At 40.5% G+C, this 18,925-nt stretch overlaps 1 protein-coding gene across 2 annotated transcripts in view; it reads left to right on the top strand.

Moving 5' to 3' along the window:
- PDE8A (phosphodiesterase 8A) overlaps window positions 1-18,925 on the top strand; it is a 157,700-nt gene that overhangs the window by 86,493 nt on the left and 52,282 nt on the right. Inside the window, exons 4-8 of one of the 2 annotated variants that reach the window (XM_011996451.1) lie at window positions 915-971; window positions 1,799-1,853; window positions 8,602-8,690; window positions 14,439-14,517; window positions 16,122-16,259. In XM_011996451.1, coding sequence (XP_011851841.1) covers window positions 915-971; window positions 1,799-1,853; window positions 8,602-8,690; window positions 14,439-14,517; window positions 16,122-16,259 — 418 coding nt within the window. The remainder of the gene's footprint in view (window positions 1-914; window positions 972-1,798; window positions 1,854-8,601; window positions 8,691-14,438; window positions 14,518-16,121; window positions 16,260-18,925) is intronic. The other variant, XM_011996452.1, reaches the window with a different exon arrangement.

Below are 18,925 nucleotides of genomic sequence, written 5' to 3'. Positions count from 1 at the left end.
AGAGTCCCTCTCCAACATGAGTCTTCTTCCTCTGGGTCTGGGGTGAGTTCCTTCCTTCTCCAGTGGAGCTGTTCTTCTCTAGAGTCCTGCTTTCTTCTCCCAGTGTAGGATGAGTTCAAAGCTGTTGCATATCTCCAGTGGAGCACTTCTTTTCTTTCTCCTATTCTATGTCACATTTATTTCTGCTCTGATATTTTGGCTGTATTTTCATTCCCCATGGCCTCTAAAGCTGCTTCTGCAGAAGGGTTGAATTCACTCTGTATGGGAAGTCTCGTATTCTTTGGGTAACTTTAGTGGAACAGTCTCTTGTACTTTTCTAGACCAGTCCTCTGTTCTTAACCCTCTCATGAGGTGTTGATGCTCTTCTTTCTGACCGATTACAATATCTTGCATTTCCTAGTTTTGGATTATTTTTGGTTATTAATTTAGCCTCCATTTTACCTAGGAACTCTTCATCCTTTGTGCTTCTTAGAATGCAGTGGAGCCAGCCCTTGGGCTCCTTTATCCCCGTTGTAAACATAGCCATCACCTTGTGGTAATAGACATAAACTTGCATTTTCCTTTGGAAGAAGAGACCAACGGCTTCTTTCATTTAAGCACAAAGTAGGGAAAATACTCTGCCTGAAACAGTGCAGGTTAACAAAGATCGGAACAAGTGAATGCATATCATCTTAGTTAACTGTTAATTCATACTCCATAATTGTTACAGTTAACACAGTCCATTGAATGGGAATTTGCCCCCAAAAGAGAGAAAGATCAAGTAGTCAAGAAGGTGAGTGAATTCAGAGAGTGAGGGGATCATTTACTCTCCCTTCTTACCCCTCTTCCAACTTTAATTGTTGTAATTGTTTAAGTATATTTGGTTTTTAAGGATTATTTTTATATTTGTTTTAAAGTTTTGTGTTTTTTTTAAGGTCTATCAGATCATCAAAACTCTCAGAAAACACAGTTATTGTTGGTGTAGTACGCAGGTAAACTTTCATTTTTTTAATGTTGAAATCGAGGTGTTAGTGTAATACTTATTCTTAACAGATGGCCAAATAGCAGCTTGCGTGCTGTGTCAGGCATTCCCCTTTGTAGTATGGCCTTTTCTTCTTTATTCTTTCTTATTTTATTTTGCTTCTTTGGTTAACTTCCTGGAAGGACTTTCTGCTCTCCTGCTAGATTTTTGTGATTTTTAAACTGCCTTTCACTTTAGAAACAGGCAAACTGTGAGAGAATTCCATTCCTAAAAGTGTGAATGTTTTCTGAGGGTATCTTCCTAGGGCCTTCTAACTCCAGATATCTCTGAGGATTTGAATTACACATAAATGGGGGAATCTTAGGTTTTGTCTTTAAATTGGAGGTAAGGAAAGAAGAGAAATATATTAGGAGAAGGGCAAGTATTCAAATTAATGTTATTTAGCTTATATGTTTTTATACATAGAAGAAACGTTTCTGTGTCCTTTAAACTTTTTTCCTGAGCTGTAGGGGAAAAAGGAATTTAAAAAACCAGGAAGTAGAAGAAAATAGGAGTAAATTTAACTTCGTTTAAATTAAAAATTTTATATGTTAAAAAGATATTTGGACACTCCTGTATTCCTGCTATTAATGTAGTTTCTATATTTCAAGTATTAGAATATGTAATTCCAAAAAGCCAAATGTGAAACTGAAACAGAAGACAGTATCCTTTAAATTTGTATATTAATCTGACTCATCTAAAAGTACTCATAACGAAGTATTTAAATTAGTAGAGTAAAAGAGGTGAGATGTAATTGATAAAAACTATGTCTGTGTTCTTTATTGTGTTATTTTGAAGGGTGGATAGAGAAGAGTTGTCCGTAATGCCTTTCATTGCTGCTGGATTTACAAGGGTATGTACTCACTTATTTGTTATACAAGTATAATTCAATTTGAGAAATTATTTTATCTCAGTTCAGTACCCAGCAAAAGCTTTGAATTAATTTGAAGAAAAAAAATTATTGTCTGGCCAGGCGTGGTGGCTCATACCTGTAATCCCAGCACTTTGGGAGGTCGAGGTAGGAGGATCCCTTGGGCCCAGGCATTTGAGACCAGCGTGGGCAACATAAGGAGAACCTGCCTCAATCGTACTTAAAAAAAAGAAAATTACTCTCCTCGTTTTACAGTTTGGTTTAACTTCGTTTAACTTTATAATCTGCTAATCTAATCTATAACAGTTCATGTTCTTAGTCTCTCAAAATTACGCCTGCTAAAGTCATCTAAACATAATAAAATCCCCTTTAATGGCATATTCACTAAAAATTATACCATAGGATGTATTGTTATGATGCTGACATGTATACATGCAAATTTTTAAGCCAGTTCAAGGATTCTGGAAATAAGGCAACCCAAACACAGCTCTCTTTCTCTCCACTCCTAGCTTCAATGTGTTGGTTTATCTAAGCCAAAAGGTTGCTTGGGGCTTTGGTCAGCTGGCTGCAAATGAGGCCTTAGGAATCATACAGAGAGAACTTAAGTATGGCTGACCCTTGGGCAGATTTGTAGCCCAGGTTTGTATAAGTAAGGTAGTCAAGAAATCTCAAGCTGTGAATTTAGTTTCAAGTTTTCTGGATGAGTAGGACTCCTAAGTGCCTGACAGAAGCAAATACAAATCCTCCCCAGAAGAAGACAGCTTCATCTTTGCTTGCAGAGGATCTCCATAAATAATTGCTCAAGGGCAGCAGGCAGCAGTAAGTCAAAGCTAGAGTCAATCCACCAGGTGACAGGGCATCCCAAAGAAAAACTAGCAGGGAAAAAAGCCTAGTAACAGACCCTCACATCCCTCAGAGACTAGTTATGAGACATGAGTTATAAAGCAAGTATGCTTACTATAGTTAAAGAAATGAAAGATAAGCCAGGAAATATCTGCAAGGAATAGGAAACTATTAAAAGTGTCATGGCAAATTTTATGAAGAACAAAACTGAATTGTAAGAAATTAAAACACAATTATTGAAAAATTTAAAACTTAGTAGGTCACATGTAGCACAGAAATACAATGACAGGAAATAAGTTAGGTGAAGAAATATGGAGGATAGTGTGTGAAGTTTTGTGTGTATATATAACTGGAGTTCCAGGAGAAGAGGAAGGATGGAACAGAGGAAATATTTGAAGAGTTACTACCTGAAAAATTTCCAGAACTGATGAAAAACTAATTCATAGATTCATGAATTCTGACATATCCAGAGTAGAGTAAATTTTAAAAGAGGACACATCCTAGTGAAACTGCAAAAAACTAAAAATAAAATAAAAGGACTTAAAATCAGCTAGAGGAAAAAAGATTACCTTCAAAAGAATGACACACTAACAACTAGCTTCTCAGCAGCAACAAGTGGAAAACAAGACAGTAGAATAACGTTTTCAATGCAGTAAAAGACAATAACTTCCTTGGGAGGCCGAGGTGAGCGGATCACAAGGTCAGGAGATTAAGACCATCCTGGCCAACATGGTGAAACCCCGTCTCTACTAAAAATACTAAAATTAGCTGGGCATGGTGGTAATCCCAGCTACTTGGGAGGCTGAGGCAGGAGAATCACCTGAACCAGGCAGTTGGAGGTTGCAGTGAGCCGAGATCGCACCACTGCACTCCAGCCTCACAACAGAGCAAGACTCTGTCTCAAAAAAAAGAACTTTCTAGAATTTTATACCTAGCATGTATATCTTTCAAAAATGAAGGTGAAATAAAGACTTTCAGAAATGTGGACATTGAGAGAATTTGTAGCTAGCAGATCCTCACAATGAAATTCTAAAGGATATATGTCGACCAGAAGGAATGTGAATTCCAGGTGGAAGGTCTGAAATGCAAGAGATGAGTAAAGAAAATGATCTGTATAGGGTAAATATATATTTACTGTATGAAACAGTAATAATGTCTAGTTTGATGAGAGGATACAGGGAGAAAGAGACTACAGCCTTATATATCCAGTCAAGTTATTGCTTAACCTTTCTTTTGGGGATATACATAAAATTCAGAGATATATTTCCCCAAGCGGTCTGTCTGAGGAAAATAAGTCAGAAAAGGACTCCAGCCATATAAGAAATGAACTAGAACAGAAATTTGAAGAGGAGAGGAGGGAAAAGTAGTGAGCTATAAACCCTGCCATGTGCATACTCCTTCGTGGTGCCTCCTGCTTTCTCTGGCTCTCTGTCTTTCTTTATAGAGGTACCTACACTTATGCATATAACATTAGTCCCAAATGAATAAACATAGACTGGAATATATAATATTCTTTTAGAAGAAGGGATGTACCCAAAGAGGAATTTTAATAATAGCTCAGTTTTAAATTATAGACCATCTTAGTCAACCCTAGGTGTTTGCAAGGTTTGTAGGGAGGATGCAGGCATTCTTTGAGGCTTATCTAAGAGCCAGAATGAGAATGAGCCCAGGAAGTATTCATCTTTGTGGGAAATGTGCAGAGTAGAGCATCACTATGTGGGAGATACTTTATTCTGGGGGTAATTGGTATCTTGTTTACAAATAACAGTAAAGAAATCTATGTTTACTTTTGAGATGATGAAAAGGAAGGTGGTAACCATTGATAGAACAGGAAAGTTAAATAAAACTTCCAAAATAACAAGAGGAAATAGGGAGTTTACAGCAACTTGATCAAATTGGGAAACTGAAGAAAGAGGAAACAACAGTGTAAAATCAGTGAGAAACAAAGTGAGATAGAAAGAATATAAGCAGCCCGGGCACGATGGTTCACGCCTGTAATCCCCAACACTTTGGGAGGCCAAAGCAGGTGGATCACCTGAGGTCAGGAGTTCCAGACCAGCCTGGCCAGTATGGCGAAACCGCATCTCTACTAAAAATACAAAAATTACCCGGGCATGGTGGCTCACACCTGTAACCCCAGCTACTCAGGAGGCTGAGGAAGGAGAATCGCTCGAACCCTGGAGGTAGAGGTTGCAGTGAGCCGAGATCGCACCACTGCACTCCAGCCTGTGCAACAGGGGCGAGACTCCGTCTCAAAAAAAAAAAAAAGAATAAAAGCAAATGTATATGAATGAGCTGAATTCTTCCTTTAAAAGGCTGTTAGATTGGGTTTAAAAAGTACAATTCTGTAACACTTATAAGACACTTAATGTGATAAAAAGAGCTTAAGTAAAGGAACATAGAGGTAGCAAGTAAATGCAGACAAAAAGAACACAAATACTGATACTAATGTCAGATTAGGTGGAATTTAAGATTTTAGTTTATATGTAAATACAATTTTATATAAAAAGCACACATTAGGTTATTATAGTTTATATAGTTGTGGCTTTCTTGTGTTTCTTCTTTTTGGACAACCCCCACAACATACACACATATCAGCACCTGCCTCCATTCCCTGACCTCTAGTAATCCCTGTTAAATTGCGTGAGAACGGTTTACTTAGCCAGCAGTAAGGTGTCCCAGGTTGGAAGTCAGAAGTCCCCTATTCCTGATGGATTTTTACATCATCCCTCCCTAAGCTGCTTGCTTTTGCAACTAAGGCTGCAAAACTGGCTATTCCTTTTAACAAGAACCTTAGAAGCTTCCACTTTCTAGTGAAACTTAGGGGATAGATTTTTCCCTCTGCCTTGGGTTATTTGCTTACCTACAACCACACGAGGTCATTAAACCTTGTATTTGTTTGAGGTCTCTTTGAAAGTACACAGATGCACTGTTGGAAGTTTGTGTTTGGTGACTGCCATATTTGAAATTCTGCCCGAGAAGTGTGTCAGCACAGTTCTGTGGACCAGAAAGAGCATCCTGGTAGAAGGTCAAGTAAATCATGGTCCTTCTATTTTCTTAGTATTACAGTGTTGTCATGGAGCTAACTTGAAAAGTAACTGACACACACACTCTTGCTACCCTCAAGCCTGTGCACCTTAATCAAGGAACCCTCTGAAGACTTTGATGGAATAACTTTTAGGTGCACGCCCCTGTGAGGACATGTCCATGCAAAAAAGCCCAAAAGCTTTGCAGTAGTCACTTTAGAAGCACCTGACTTAGGAAATGTGGAGGGTAGTGGCAGGCTCACCATTTTGTAGATGAGGAATTCATGTGGGTGACCCGTCCTCAGAGACCACAAGTGGTAACTAATCTCATCCAGAGTCTTACTTTTGTGTAACAAAAGGATGCTCAGGTTACTGAGAAGAACAATTAGACCTAGAGGAAGGGGATTCTCCCAGTCACAGCTATAGGCAGTGGTGCCAAGGCTTGAATCTGAAAGCTGACACCATAATGATATCTCTGGTATAGGGGATGGTGGGTAGGAAGGGGCATGAGCTATTTTGTGGATTAGCCATGATTCAGGACTGAAAAGTAGATGGAGGACCTGCTAGCCTCCTCAATTGGATTTGGCCATTGAGTCAGTAGACTCACTGCTGGGTGTGCCTTAGAACCCCCTGAATAACATCCCATGGGAGTCTGTTTCAGTTGGTTTGAGGAGGGGCCTGCGTGCTGCTGTTTTTTCAAATTGCAGGTAATTCTAATATGCAGCTGAGAGTTGAGAACCACTGGGAGAGACCTAGCAAAGATGGGCTCAGGTTCTAGCCATGGGTGTGATATACTTTGGAGAAAGTGACGTTAAGTTAGCTTGGAAGACTGTAGGATTTGTAGTCCCAGCCCCTTTCATGGGAGGGGTTAAGGGAGAGGAGGCTAACTGCTGTTTAAGCAGAGGGAATAAGCTTGCTTTCTGAGGATCCCTGGACCTGGTTCTTCACCCTTCACGCCCTGTGGGATCCTTGGGACAGAAACAAAAGTTGGCAAGGGGCAGGAAAGATGAGATGTTTAGATAAAGAGAGCAATGTTTAGACACGTATGGCAAAACAGAAGTTTTGAGGGAGGGGGAAAACAGTAGGAGCAAGATGCTGAACATTTGGTCACATTCTAGTTTTTTTTTAACCTTGGTTTTCTGCCTTTGGGATAAAAAAGTTTGGTGGATACATAACATTCAGACCCAGTAAAAAGTCTGATTGCATGCATGGGAATCCATTTGTGGAATTGGATAAATACACATTCCATCCAGAGCCCCCACATCTGAAGATCTTACCTGCAGAGGAACTGAGGACTCCTGTCTATCTCAAGACCACCATTCCTTGTCTCCTGGAGTGGCACAAGCACTATGTCAAGAAATCTCTTTCCCTGTCCCTGCCCAGTCAGAAGTGGGTTCCTGTCCAGTGCTTTTGGGTGTTCCCGTGGGGTCTTGGCTGATGGAGATGTGGACAGCAGGTCTAGCATACTCCTCCCCTCTCAGTTGATGGGAGCTGGCAGGCATGTCACCTCTGTCAGACCTCTGGGTGAGAAAGGGGCTCTGTTTTGGCCTATAGGTGTAGGGTTTATCATGCTCCTGGCCAACAGGTCTTGCCTTCCCCTGTGGGGGTGACAGTAGCTGTTCTTCACATTTATGCAGCAGTTTGTACTTAAAATGCTTTCTCCCATTATCTCTTTTTATTCACACGGTGACCTTCACTGGATAGGAACAGTATTATTTTTCTTGCTTTACAGTTGAGGAAGCAGGCTCAGGAATGTTAGATGCCTCATATACAATCATACAGCTTTTAAGGCATGAACCAAGGGCTAGATTTTTGGGTTGCTTAACACCCAGACAAGACCCTGATCACAGTTCAAACGGGACATTTGCGTTCACCATGGTAGTAGAAGGAACTCTTCAAGGGGACCCCTGTCCCAATTGGTCTGGCTGGGGCTTATGGATAGTGATCTGCAGAAGCTCTGCCTCTTAGGCATCAGCTTCCTCCTCAGCCAGGTAGAGTATTGTCCACTTATTGTGCAGGTAAAAAACAAAGAGCTCTTTAGACTAAACAGGGGAGTAATGTTCACAAATATTTTTACGTCTGAATAGAACTATGTGGCAGAACACAGTGGCTGCTAAGATGTCTTCATGGAGTATTTAATTTGATGGTGGAATGGGTCCATCTTCTCAGAACTATGTAATTCACTTTGTTGTGAGATATTTCCACTGTGTAAAGGTTATACAAAATACTTAATGTCCACAGCTATAAGAGACATTGGGCAAATCCATCCATGACTTCTGCCAGTGCCTCTGCTGTGGAAGATAATCATCTTCCAGCTTCACTGAGCCGCTGTTGGAGGTTAGTTCAGGAAAATGTTGTCCATGTCAGGCTTTCCCCTGTGAAATACAGGTGCCAGTAGAAATGCAAGTGTATTTTTGCTTATTGTAAGCTTACATGACTTTAAAAAGGACCAAATACTGTTCTTGAATATATTCTGAAAGCGTAATATAAGTAGGAGTTTAGTTAGTAAATTTCCTCCTCTACATGTTCTAGCCTCTGCTTTATCAGTGACATGAAAACAACCAAAATGCTCTTAACGGAAGATGCTGAAAGAAAAGCATTCTTTTCTTCTCTTTTTTCTTTTTCTTTTTTAAATGCAAGGCTGCTAAATGATAGAAGGAAAAGCATTCTTACACCCTATTTTTTTAAAAGCTAATTTGGTGCCCATAAATTTTCTCTCTTACCTTCTGTTCGTCATTAATGATAAAGTATTTTTTAGATTTCAGTTGCCAAGTTGAGAAGTTTGTTAAAAGAGTTATTTTTATTGGCACACATAAAGAAGCACCTTTGTTTATCCACAAAATTCCTCTTTCTGTTTGTAGAGGTATGTGGAAAACCCCAACATCATGGCCTGCTACAATGAACTGCTCCAGCTGGAGTTTGGAGAGGTGCGATCACAACTGAAACTCAGGTAATTCTACCACTTCGGGAAAACCCTCCAGGCCACACAGGGCAGCATGGCAAGTGAGAACTTTGGTTGTGGGGATTACTTTTGAGCCATAAATGGCCTCTTGCAAATATGGGATTGGAGAGAATGGAGTGGCAGCTCCCCTCATACAGACTTTCTGGAGTCTGCCTGGATGTCTAATAAACGGTCATTTTAGTGATTAGAGACTCACATTTAAAGATGGAGCCCCCAAATAATAGTAAGTTTAAAAAGCAGAATATAAACTGCATATGCTGGATTATCTGTTTTGTTTTCTAGAGAAAAAAATGGTTTTAATACACACACCCCCAATCTATTCACATTAGTTATCTCTAGTAGGTGACATTTTTTTCTTCTCTACAATAGGTGTTTTATCTGCTCTTAATAAACAGGGTTTTAAAAAAATATTTTTTAAGTGAAATGAGTAGAGGCCTCATTCTTTGTAGAGTAAGAAAAGCGAAAAATTAATGTAATTTTATCAGCTTGACAAAAGAAAAATAAAGTCGGCAGCTTCCTATCATTTTAGGTTTCTTCCTTGGATGTTCAACTATTCTTTAACATTTCCTTTACTAGAGATCAAAGAGAGAACTGGATCATTTCATTTGTATGTGCCCAAGACAGTCAAAGGGGATCAGAATGGGAGTACCAAGATTAATAAGGACCAGTACAGGGTTCCACGTGTAGGGAAGATAGGTACTTTATAGACAAAACTAAATGAATGATTAGTGGGCAGAGTGTGAGTTAGCAAAGAAGTGCTGCTGAGCAGAGGTGTTTGAAGGCTGGTGTGGTATACAAAAGAGATTTTTTATGCTGCTAGATTTTGCAAGGAAACTTAAGGTAGATGGTTGCCCTTGGGCCTGCTTTTTTCCCACTCCTGGGTCATGTCAGCCTGGCTGCAGCACTCCCACAGTGAATTAGGCTACTACCCTCTCTCAGAGGAGAGCAGAATTTTGGAGCAGTAGGTGAAGCTGGAGCTTATGTTATCCAATCAAGAATCAGAAACTGAGACCCAAGGAAGTTAACTGACTCACACCCAAGATCTTGTAAGCAGCAAATGGCAAAAATAGTCCTTTAGACTGAAATCCGCATTTTCGAAACTGCATTCATTCTTTCTCCCATCTCTAAATCTGACTGTAACCTCAAACCTTTTCCTCCTGTATACCTTAGCTGTCATCTACCTTGTGGTCCTAAACTAAAAACCCCTGTCTCTTCTACATACATCCCTAAATCCAGTCACTCACCAAGTCTAATTGATCTTACTAATTTTTGGAATCTGTCCACTTAATCTTCATCTCTACTGCTACTCTTAGTCTAGGTCCCTCTCTTTTTACCCGGATTATTGAAAGCACCAATTAGTCTCCCTATATCTAGTCTTGATTCCTTCTTCATTCTCCACACAGACGTAACACATAATTCCATTTGTGTTCTGTTCTGTGACACCCCAGATAGGCACCCACTGCCTTCAAGATGAAGTCCAGACTCCAAAATGTAGCCTACAAGGGTCTCCATGGTCTGTACACTGCTTACCTCTCTGTCCTCATCTCCCATCATGCCCTGCTTTGTTCTCTGTGCTCCTGCTGGCAGCCAAATTATGATGTCCATTATACAGGGAGATATAAAAATATAAAGGGAAAGGAAATGTGAGACTAGAGAATTGGGAGAAATAGTCTTGTTCTGTCAGATACTAAAATGCATTAAAATGCTGTAACAAGTAAGGGTGTCACTGCTAGATTGGTAAACTAGAATATAAAAACCAGAAACAGGCCTGGTGTGGTGGCTCACGCCTGTAATCCCACCACTTTGGAGGGCTGAGGCGGGCAGATCACGAGGTCAGGAGTTCGAGACCAGCCTGGCCATCATGGTGAAACCCTGTCTCTACTAAAAATACTAAAATTAGCCACGTGTGGTGGTGGGTACCTGTAATCCCAGCTACTCAGGAGGCTGAGGCAGAAGAATCGCTTGCACCTGGGAGGCAGAGGTTGCAGTGAGCTGAGATGGTGCCATTGCACTCCAGCCTGGGTGACAAGAGCAAGACTCCATCTCAAAAAAAAGCAAAAACAAAAACAGACTTGGATATATTTAAGAATTTAGTATATGAGTGGCCAGGCACGGTGGCCCCCTGCACTTTGTGAGACTGAGGCGGGTGGATCTCTGGAGGTCAGGAGTTTGAGACCAGCCTGGCCAACATGATGAAGCCCCGTCTCTACTAAAAAAATACAAAAAATTAGCTGGGCTTGGTGGTGCATGCCTGTAATCCCAGCTACTCGGGAGGCTGAGACAGGAGAATCACTTGAACCTAGGAGGCAGAGGTTGCAGTGAGCCGAGATTGAGCCACTGCACTCCAGTCTGGGCAACAAGAGCAAAACTCGGTCTCAAAAAGGGGGAAAAAAAAAGAATTTAGTATATGACTACATGGCATTTTAAATCAACACGGGAAAGGGTGGACTTTTCAGTGACTAGAATTGTGATAGTTGGTTAATTAGTTGGAAAGAAAATTAAGCTATGTTCCAATCTCACATCCTACCCCCAAAATGAACTCCAATGAATTAAAAACCTAAATGTGAAAAAGTAGGGCTACATAAGTACTGAAAAATAAAAGTGGACATACGTAATTGGATGACAAAGTCATTATAAACTAACATCTATAAAAGCCACATTTTATTAAGGAAGATAATCAGATTAGACAACATAAAAATGTTAAGCTTGTCTGTAGTTAAAATAAACCTTAAATAGTGTTTAAAATTTAGACAAATTATAAACTGGGAAAAATGTGTTTGTAACATATAGGACAGACATTAGGTTAATGTCCTAATACATGAAGAGCTTTGATTAATCAATTTTAAAATGATCAATTGAAAATTAGAAAAATATTAAAAGACATGTTCTCAAGCAATTCACAAGAGATATTAATGGCCAATGAATGTGAAAAGATGTTCAACCTCACTAATAAAGACTTGCAAATGATTTAACATTTTTTATTTACCATATCTGCAAAAGTTAAACAAGTATGATAATACCCGGTAGGGCTTCTCACAGATCCATCTCCTCCAAGCTTGTTATATTGGAGGTGAGAACTTATTTCTTACTGTGTTTTGCTTATTTTATTTTTTGATTTTTTGAGTCAGAGCTTAACAGAGTCTCACTCTGTTGCCCAGGCTGGAGTGCAGTGGCGCGATCTCTGCTCACTGCAACCTTCACCTCCCAGGTTCAAGTGATTCTCCTGCCTCAGCCTCCCAAGTAGCTGGGATTACAGAGGTACGTGCCACCAGGCCTGGCTAATTTTTTGTTGTTGTTGTGTTTTTTTAGTAGATGTGGGGTTTCACCATGTTGGTCAGGCTGGTCTCAAACTCTGACCTCAAGCGATCCACCCTCCTCAACTTCCCAAAGTGCTGGGATTATAGGCATGAGCTACCAGGCCCAGCGTGTTTTTTGCTTTTTTAAAAAAATAACTTCATTGAGCTATAATTTACATATTATCTCCTGGGTTATCTTAACACGCTAAAAATGAGCTGGTTTTTATTGGCTAAGCTGTTGTCTTTAGTGAGACGGTTTAGTAATACCAGGAATAATGTAAAGGCATTGTTTTATTTATTTACTTATTTAGAGTCAGGGTCTCATTCTGTTGCCCGGGCTGGAGTACAGTTGTGTGATCACTGCTCACTGCAGCCTTGACCTCTTGGGCTCAAGCAGTCCTCCCACCTCAGCTTCTCAAGTAGCTAGGACTACAGATGTGCACCACCAGCCCAGCTAATTTTTTACTTTTTGTAAAGACAGGGTTTTGCCATGTTGCCCAGCTGGTCTTGAACTCGTGGACTCAAGTGGTCTGCCTACTTCTGCCTCCCAAAGTGCTGGCATTACAGGCGTGAGCCACCGTGCCTGGCCAGCATTGTTATTTTTAGAGTTTACTTAGTAGTATCTCTGCACTTTATAAGCAGGCAGTTGTTTTCTTTTTTTTCATCTTCTAAGGCCAGAGAATCTTAAAATCATTCTTTGGGAGATTCCTTATACAAGGAAAAATCCTGGAAGCAACCTAAATGTCTAGTCATAGGGGATTTATTGAATAAATCATAATGTAATTTTAGAATATTGTATAGTTATTTAGAGTGATAAAGAATTACAATTATTGATATGGAAAGATTAATGTATAGTGTGCCAGTGAGAAAAGCAGATTATAAAGCTGTAGAGTATGATCTTGTTTTTGTATACATATTACATGTACATTTGTATAAGTTAATGCCTAGAACATTTTTCAATGCTTATTGAAAATAATTAGATTTTTTTCTATAAAATAGAATATTGAGATGTCTGGGTATTGGGATTTCAGGTTATTTGATATTATTATTTTTAAACAGCTTTATTGAGGTATATTCAAAGGATTTTAGTGTATTCATAGAGTTGTGCTTCAGTCACCACAATTTTAGAACATTTTTATTATCCCCAGCCCAGGCTGGAGTGCAATGGTGCAATCTCAGCTCACTGCAACCTCTGCCTCCTGGGATCAAGCAATTCTCCTGCCTCAGCTTCCCAAAGTAGCTGGGATTACAGGCGCCTGCCACCACGCCCTGCTAATTTTTTTTTGTATTTTTAGTAGACACGGGGTTTCACCATGTTGGCCAGGCTGGTCTTGAACTGCTGACCTCAGGTGATCCACCCGCGTCAGCCTCCCAAAGTGTTGGGATTATAGACATGAGCCACCGCCCCCGGCCTAATCTACTTTCTATCTCTGCAGATTTGCCTATTCTGGACATTTCATACACTGTGTGATCCTTGTGACTGGCTTACGGTTTTCAAGGTTCATTCATGTTATGGCATATATCAAGACTTCATGTCCTTTTATGTCTGCATAATATTCCATTGTATGGATATGGCACATTTTGTTTATCCATTCATCAATTGATGGACATTTGGGTTTTTTCCACTTTTTGATTTTTCTGAGTAATGCTGCTATGAACATTTGTGTATAAGTTTTTGTGTGGACATAATGGGGCTGTTTTCCAACATGGGGCTGCACTTTCTTACATTCCCACCAGCAGTGTAGGAGGGTTCCTCACTAATACATGTTGTCGACTGTCTTTTTTATTATTCAAGTGGCTGTGGTATAGTGTTCCATTTATTTTTGTTAATGTTTATTTTCTAATTTTTTTCAATAAACATTGTTACTTGTATAATTTTTAAAATGTTTTCAAACACGAAGGATGTGATAAAATGCTCACAGAAGACGGCTAAGGGAAGAAAGCAGGAAGCAAAGCTAGTCATTCCAGATGCCCTCAATTTTGTGAAAATAATTTGTTTAAAATAATAGGTACAAATGATGGACTGCCTTCTCTTTGCCAGACTCTGTGCAGTATTCTTGACTCTATTCTCTTGTTTAGTCTTCATGAGGACTCTAAGGTGGTAAGAGGGGAGGCTTGATGGGGTTCAGTCACTTGCCCAGGGTCCCACAGCTGCTGAAGAGCTGGATTTGACCCCGGTGTGTGGCCACCCTGGCCCACTGGCCCAATGTGTCTTTCCTTCACATTGGAAGGAAAGATACCACAGTGTGTACATAGTGATGATCCCAATGGAGGGGCTTGCAGGAGGATGTTTATTTCTTCTTTATGTTTTAAAATATTTTCTCCCTTCCTTATAAATCAGACAAAAAATACATTTAAATAAGTTAATGTAATAACCCAAGATTTTATTAGATTTTGTAGTATTTACATTAATCATTCCTTTTTTTGTTTACTCATAAAGGGCTTGTAACTCTGTATTCACTGCATTAGAAAACAGTGAAGATGCAATTGAAATTACAAGTGAAGACCGTGTTATACAGGTTTGTTATTTTGGAAATTTGTCTTTCTGGATTTCTTGTTTTGTTAGTTCCAGTTTTTAGGATTGAACCTCTCCAATATGATTTTTTTTTTCTTTTTGAAGTTCAGGAGACCAGTTTTTCCTTCGAGGATTATCAGAACAAAGTCAATAAAATATGTAATTTAAAATAAGCTCCCTGTAGATTAGAAAACATATTAACAATTAAGGTCTTAGAAAATGCCTGTAGAAATGCCACATTTGCATTCATTATTTCCACTAGTTTGTTTGACAAGGAGAGACTGAAAAGGGTGATTGCTGGCGGCTTGGGGGTAGTGCTGTTGTAGGAGGGGGAATGCTCTGACCATAAGGTCTGCGAGTCTTTCACCTTTCTCACTCTTTTTGAAAATAATTTGCACTTACAGAAATATACTAGAAACAACTAAAAGTTTCAGAAATAACATACCTAGTAAGTACTGAATAAATTACACATTATTAGCAAAGTGAGTTTATATGACTTAAAGCAACATAGCTTAAATGCTTTCAGATAACAGCAAAAAAGGGAGTTGCACCAGAAAAAACATCCTTTTGTCTGAGAATTAGCTCCACTTTGATTTTACTTCTGGGCTCTCCAGTACTTTCACTGTAATGTGACTTGTGACTTCCTTGTTGAAGAGTTGATGGTGTTGACTTTGAGTTGGTGCCCTGAGAGGCAGCGTGAGCCAGTGTTTCAGGGCACAGGCTTTGGTGTCAGACAGGCCTGGGCTCCATCCTGCTTCAGCTGAACAACTTTGGGCAAGTTGCTTAATCCAGCTGAATCTGCTTTCTCGTCTGTGGAAATGGAAATGGAAGTAATATTAGTAAGAACAACAGCCTGCCTTTTGTAAGGATGTCATGAGGACTAAATTAGTTAATGTATGTGAAGCGTTTACTATAGTGCCCAGTGAGGAAAACAGACCCTGACAGATGGTATCCAATTATTGTTTTATCATCATCATTAGCACGTGTACAGTTTTCCCATACATTTTCTGCTTATCTTACAGTCATATTTGAAACTTAACCATAAAACCTTACATTTGTATTTACTTTCTAGTTCATAGCCTGCTTTCCATACACATCATTTCTTTGAACCATATGAAAGAGACAAGAGAAATGTTTCATTCCCATATCCAGATAAGAGTCTTGGAGGGATTAAGTGACTTGCTGAGGTCAATGTTTGGAGGGGGAGGAGAGCCTGAGTGTTTTGCACTCTACCGGGTGCTTTATTCCATCATGCCCCCACCCCCACCCCCCATCTAAACGGCCCTGTTGTAGCAGCTCCTGGTTTGGCTCTGTACACATCCCTTCCTCTGCCCCTGTTGAAGTGGGAGTGGGCCTGCTGCCCTCCTGGAGCCTCAGGAGAACATAGCAGAAAGCCCAGCTGGGTGTCACCCAAGCAGAAGCTCATCTGGGCTCCAGAATTCTTCATGGGTTATGTGCTTATAGCTTCAGAACTGGCACGGTGAGGTCCAGGCTCCTGAGCTTTTTCTGGGGAAAAACCTGAAGGGCTTAGGTTGAAAACCTTTGAATGTCCTCTTTTTCAAAATGACTTTTAATTCACTTTGTGTTTTTTCTTTTGTCTCCCTTCAGTATGCAAATCCTGCATTTGAAACAACAATGGGCTATCAGTCAGGTGAATTAATAGGGAAGGAGTTAGGAGAAGTGCCTATAAATGAAAAAAAGGCTGACTTGCTCGATACTATAAATTCATGCATCAGGATAGGCAAGGTAAGTAAGAGGTCAGTACCTTTTTTAACTTTCACAACAGAGAGAGAAGGAAGACTTAGTGTTCACTGAGTACTACCAGGTAATCTCAGTCTTACTCCTCCCCGCAGTCCAGGGAAGTATAGGGAGTGTTATCCCTGTTATATCCATTTTGCAGGTGAGGAAACTGGGGTCAAGAAAATATATAATATGATTAGCCAATAAGGAAAGTAACTTGAATTGGAACTTAGCAACCATTGTTGTTATCTTTATAGTAGGTGAATAACTTGATCTTTCTAATAACTGGTCTTCTTAGTTGTAGATGTTGGCAAATGGTTCTGGGTAAAGAATTGCTAGTAAGGCAACACATTCTCAGAAGACATCTGAGCCCAAGATTTCTCCAATCCTTGTTAATTCATTGAGCATTTTCAAAATGCCTTCTGTTAGCCAGACACTGTGCTGGATTCTGGTATGGAAAGAAGAGCAAAACAAAAATTCCTGCCTTAGAGAGCTCATATTCAAGGGTTGGAAACAAACAAATAAAAGTAACCATTATTCAATAATGTAAGAAGTCACATAATCATGATGCTGAAGGAACAGGCAGAAGAAAGGCAGGCTTAGTCTGAAAGGTTGTTTCTCTGAACCGCAGCCTCTGATAGTGCCTCATTGTGACAGATTTTAAAATACGATGAGAAGGAAAACACTACTGCTTTTCACAATCATTTGTGGTCCTTTCTGCTGGACCTTTTTTTTTTGGAAGTTGGGTAGAGACTATTAATCTGATTATTTCAAACATTTGAAAAATTGGTGACTTGTGCTGCCTGTTCTGTGGAGGCACTGATGGAAGTGATACTCTCTCCCCTATGGCATTTGGCTAGTGCCTATCTTGTAGCACAAAACAGCAGCTTACCACAGGGGCAGGGTGCTGTGCAAAGCTTATACTCCACTCATCTTGGACCCCATGAAGACACCATGAATTGGCATGTTTCTCTTTGCCTTCCCTATGTCTCTGAGCACACAACATTGCCTTGAAGTGAGAACAAGGAAAGAATAGACCGGCTGCAGGGGCCCAGTGAAGCCCTGCCAGGGGAATGAAAAAGTAGGCATACTCTTATTTTGCCTTCAACTTTTCTGTCAAGGATTTTTTTTTGTTTTGTTTTGTTTCGGTTTTTTTTACTAGAGGAAGTGGAAGGTCCTCTAGAAAGAGAGGTATGAAAGCTACGATGGATGAAGAGACCCTCAGGTGCTCAGGTGCACCATGTAGGTGAGGGCAAGTATTCCTTTCCATGGTTGAGAAGAGCATACTCAGAAGGAGGCCACAGAGCAGCAGTCATCCGAGACCACAGCAGCCATGGTGGGGGCGTTACCATGGCCACCTCAATCCTGGCATTTAGGTTCTTTGCTACTGCTGGATAAGCCAGTGGTTTTGTTGTGAGGTTCAACTGGGTATGAACCAGGATGGGCCTTGTACACCTTGATGTGGCAGAACTTCCACTGAGACATTCCGTGTCCCCCTCACTGAGGGGGCAAGTAGAGGTAAGGAAGGGATGCGCTCTTAAGTGCTGGGCTCCATCCAGTTCTGTGTGAACTGTGTCTCACCTCTGCTGGGGTTGTGCTGTTGGGCACCAGGTAACAAAAGGCCTCAAACTTGAATAGCAAGAGACCTGCTCTCTAAAATTACACTTATTGTGAGCAAAGAATAGGAAACATCATCAAATTATTGACCTCTATACTGCTTTCCTTTTTTTTTTTCTTGAGACAGGGTCTCATTCTGTCACCCAAGCTGGAATGCAGAGGTGCAACAGCCTTGACCTCCTGGGCTCAAGCAGTCCTCCCGCCTCAGCCTCCTGAGTTGCTGGGACCACAGGCACATGCCATCATGTCTAATTTTTTAATTATTTGTAGAGACGGGGTCTCCCTATGTTGTCCAGGTTGGTCTCAAACTCCTGGGCTCAAGTAGTCCTCCAATATCGGCCTCCCAGAGTGTTGGGATTACAGGCGTGAGCCACTGCAGCTGGCCTATATTGCTTTATTTCTAAAAAGAGCCTGGGTATTTGTTTTGTGTTTCCTAGTTTTTGGGGAGCATGGAAAAGTGACCTTTGTCCTTTGTCAGCAACCTGCCGGTCTATGGGCAACATGGCAGCAGGGCAGGCTGCTGAGCTGGCCTGTGTTTTGAGGTGAAAGAATCCATAATTCCATCTCCAGGGAGCAGGGCTTGTTGAAGGGTCAGCAGGCCTTATGGAACAGTGGCACTGTGATCAGGAAGGGGAATTCAGGCATCTGCTGGGGACCAACATTGCAGAATGGAGACTCAGGAAATGGCCAAATGGCCAGGAGTTGGGGCCTTAGAGTGTCAGATACTAGGTGTTGGATATTGAAGTTGGACCTTCTTAGGGCAGAAGAGAAATTTTGATGATGTTCAAGCAGGGAATATTATAAATGTTTTCCATCTCCACAAACCCCTGCTGCCCGTTCTTGTCAGTGGCTCTTCTTTTGGGTAAAAATAACAGGTATGTTGATTTCCAGCCCCTTGCACTCATGTGTCTTTGCATCCTGTATGTATATCCACCTGACTCTTCTTTTTTCTTCCCCAAGACTTGTCTATCAGGGCTCTAGAACCCATAGTCTCCCATCTTCTCAGATACCTAAACTTCACATTGTCTCTTCTCTTTTAGAAATCTTTTTTTTTT

The sequence above is a fragment of the Mandrillus leucophaeus genome, unplaced genomic scaffold (assembly GCF_000951045.1).
Source record: "Mandrillus leucophaeus isolate KB7577 unplaced genomic scaffold, Mleu.le_1.0 Scaffold514, whole genome shotgun sequence".
Lineage (NCBI taxonomy): Eukaryota > Metazoa > Chordata > Mammalia > Primates > Cercopithecidae > Mandrillus > Mandrillus leucophaeus.
The sequence above is the reverse complement of the archived record's forward strand: the minus strand, read 5'-3'. Positions and strand labels throughout refer to the sequence as shown.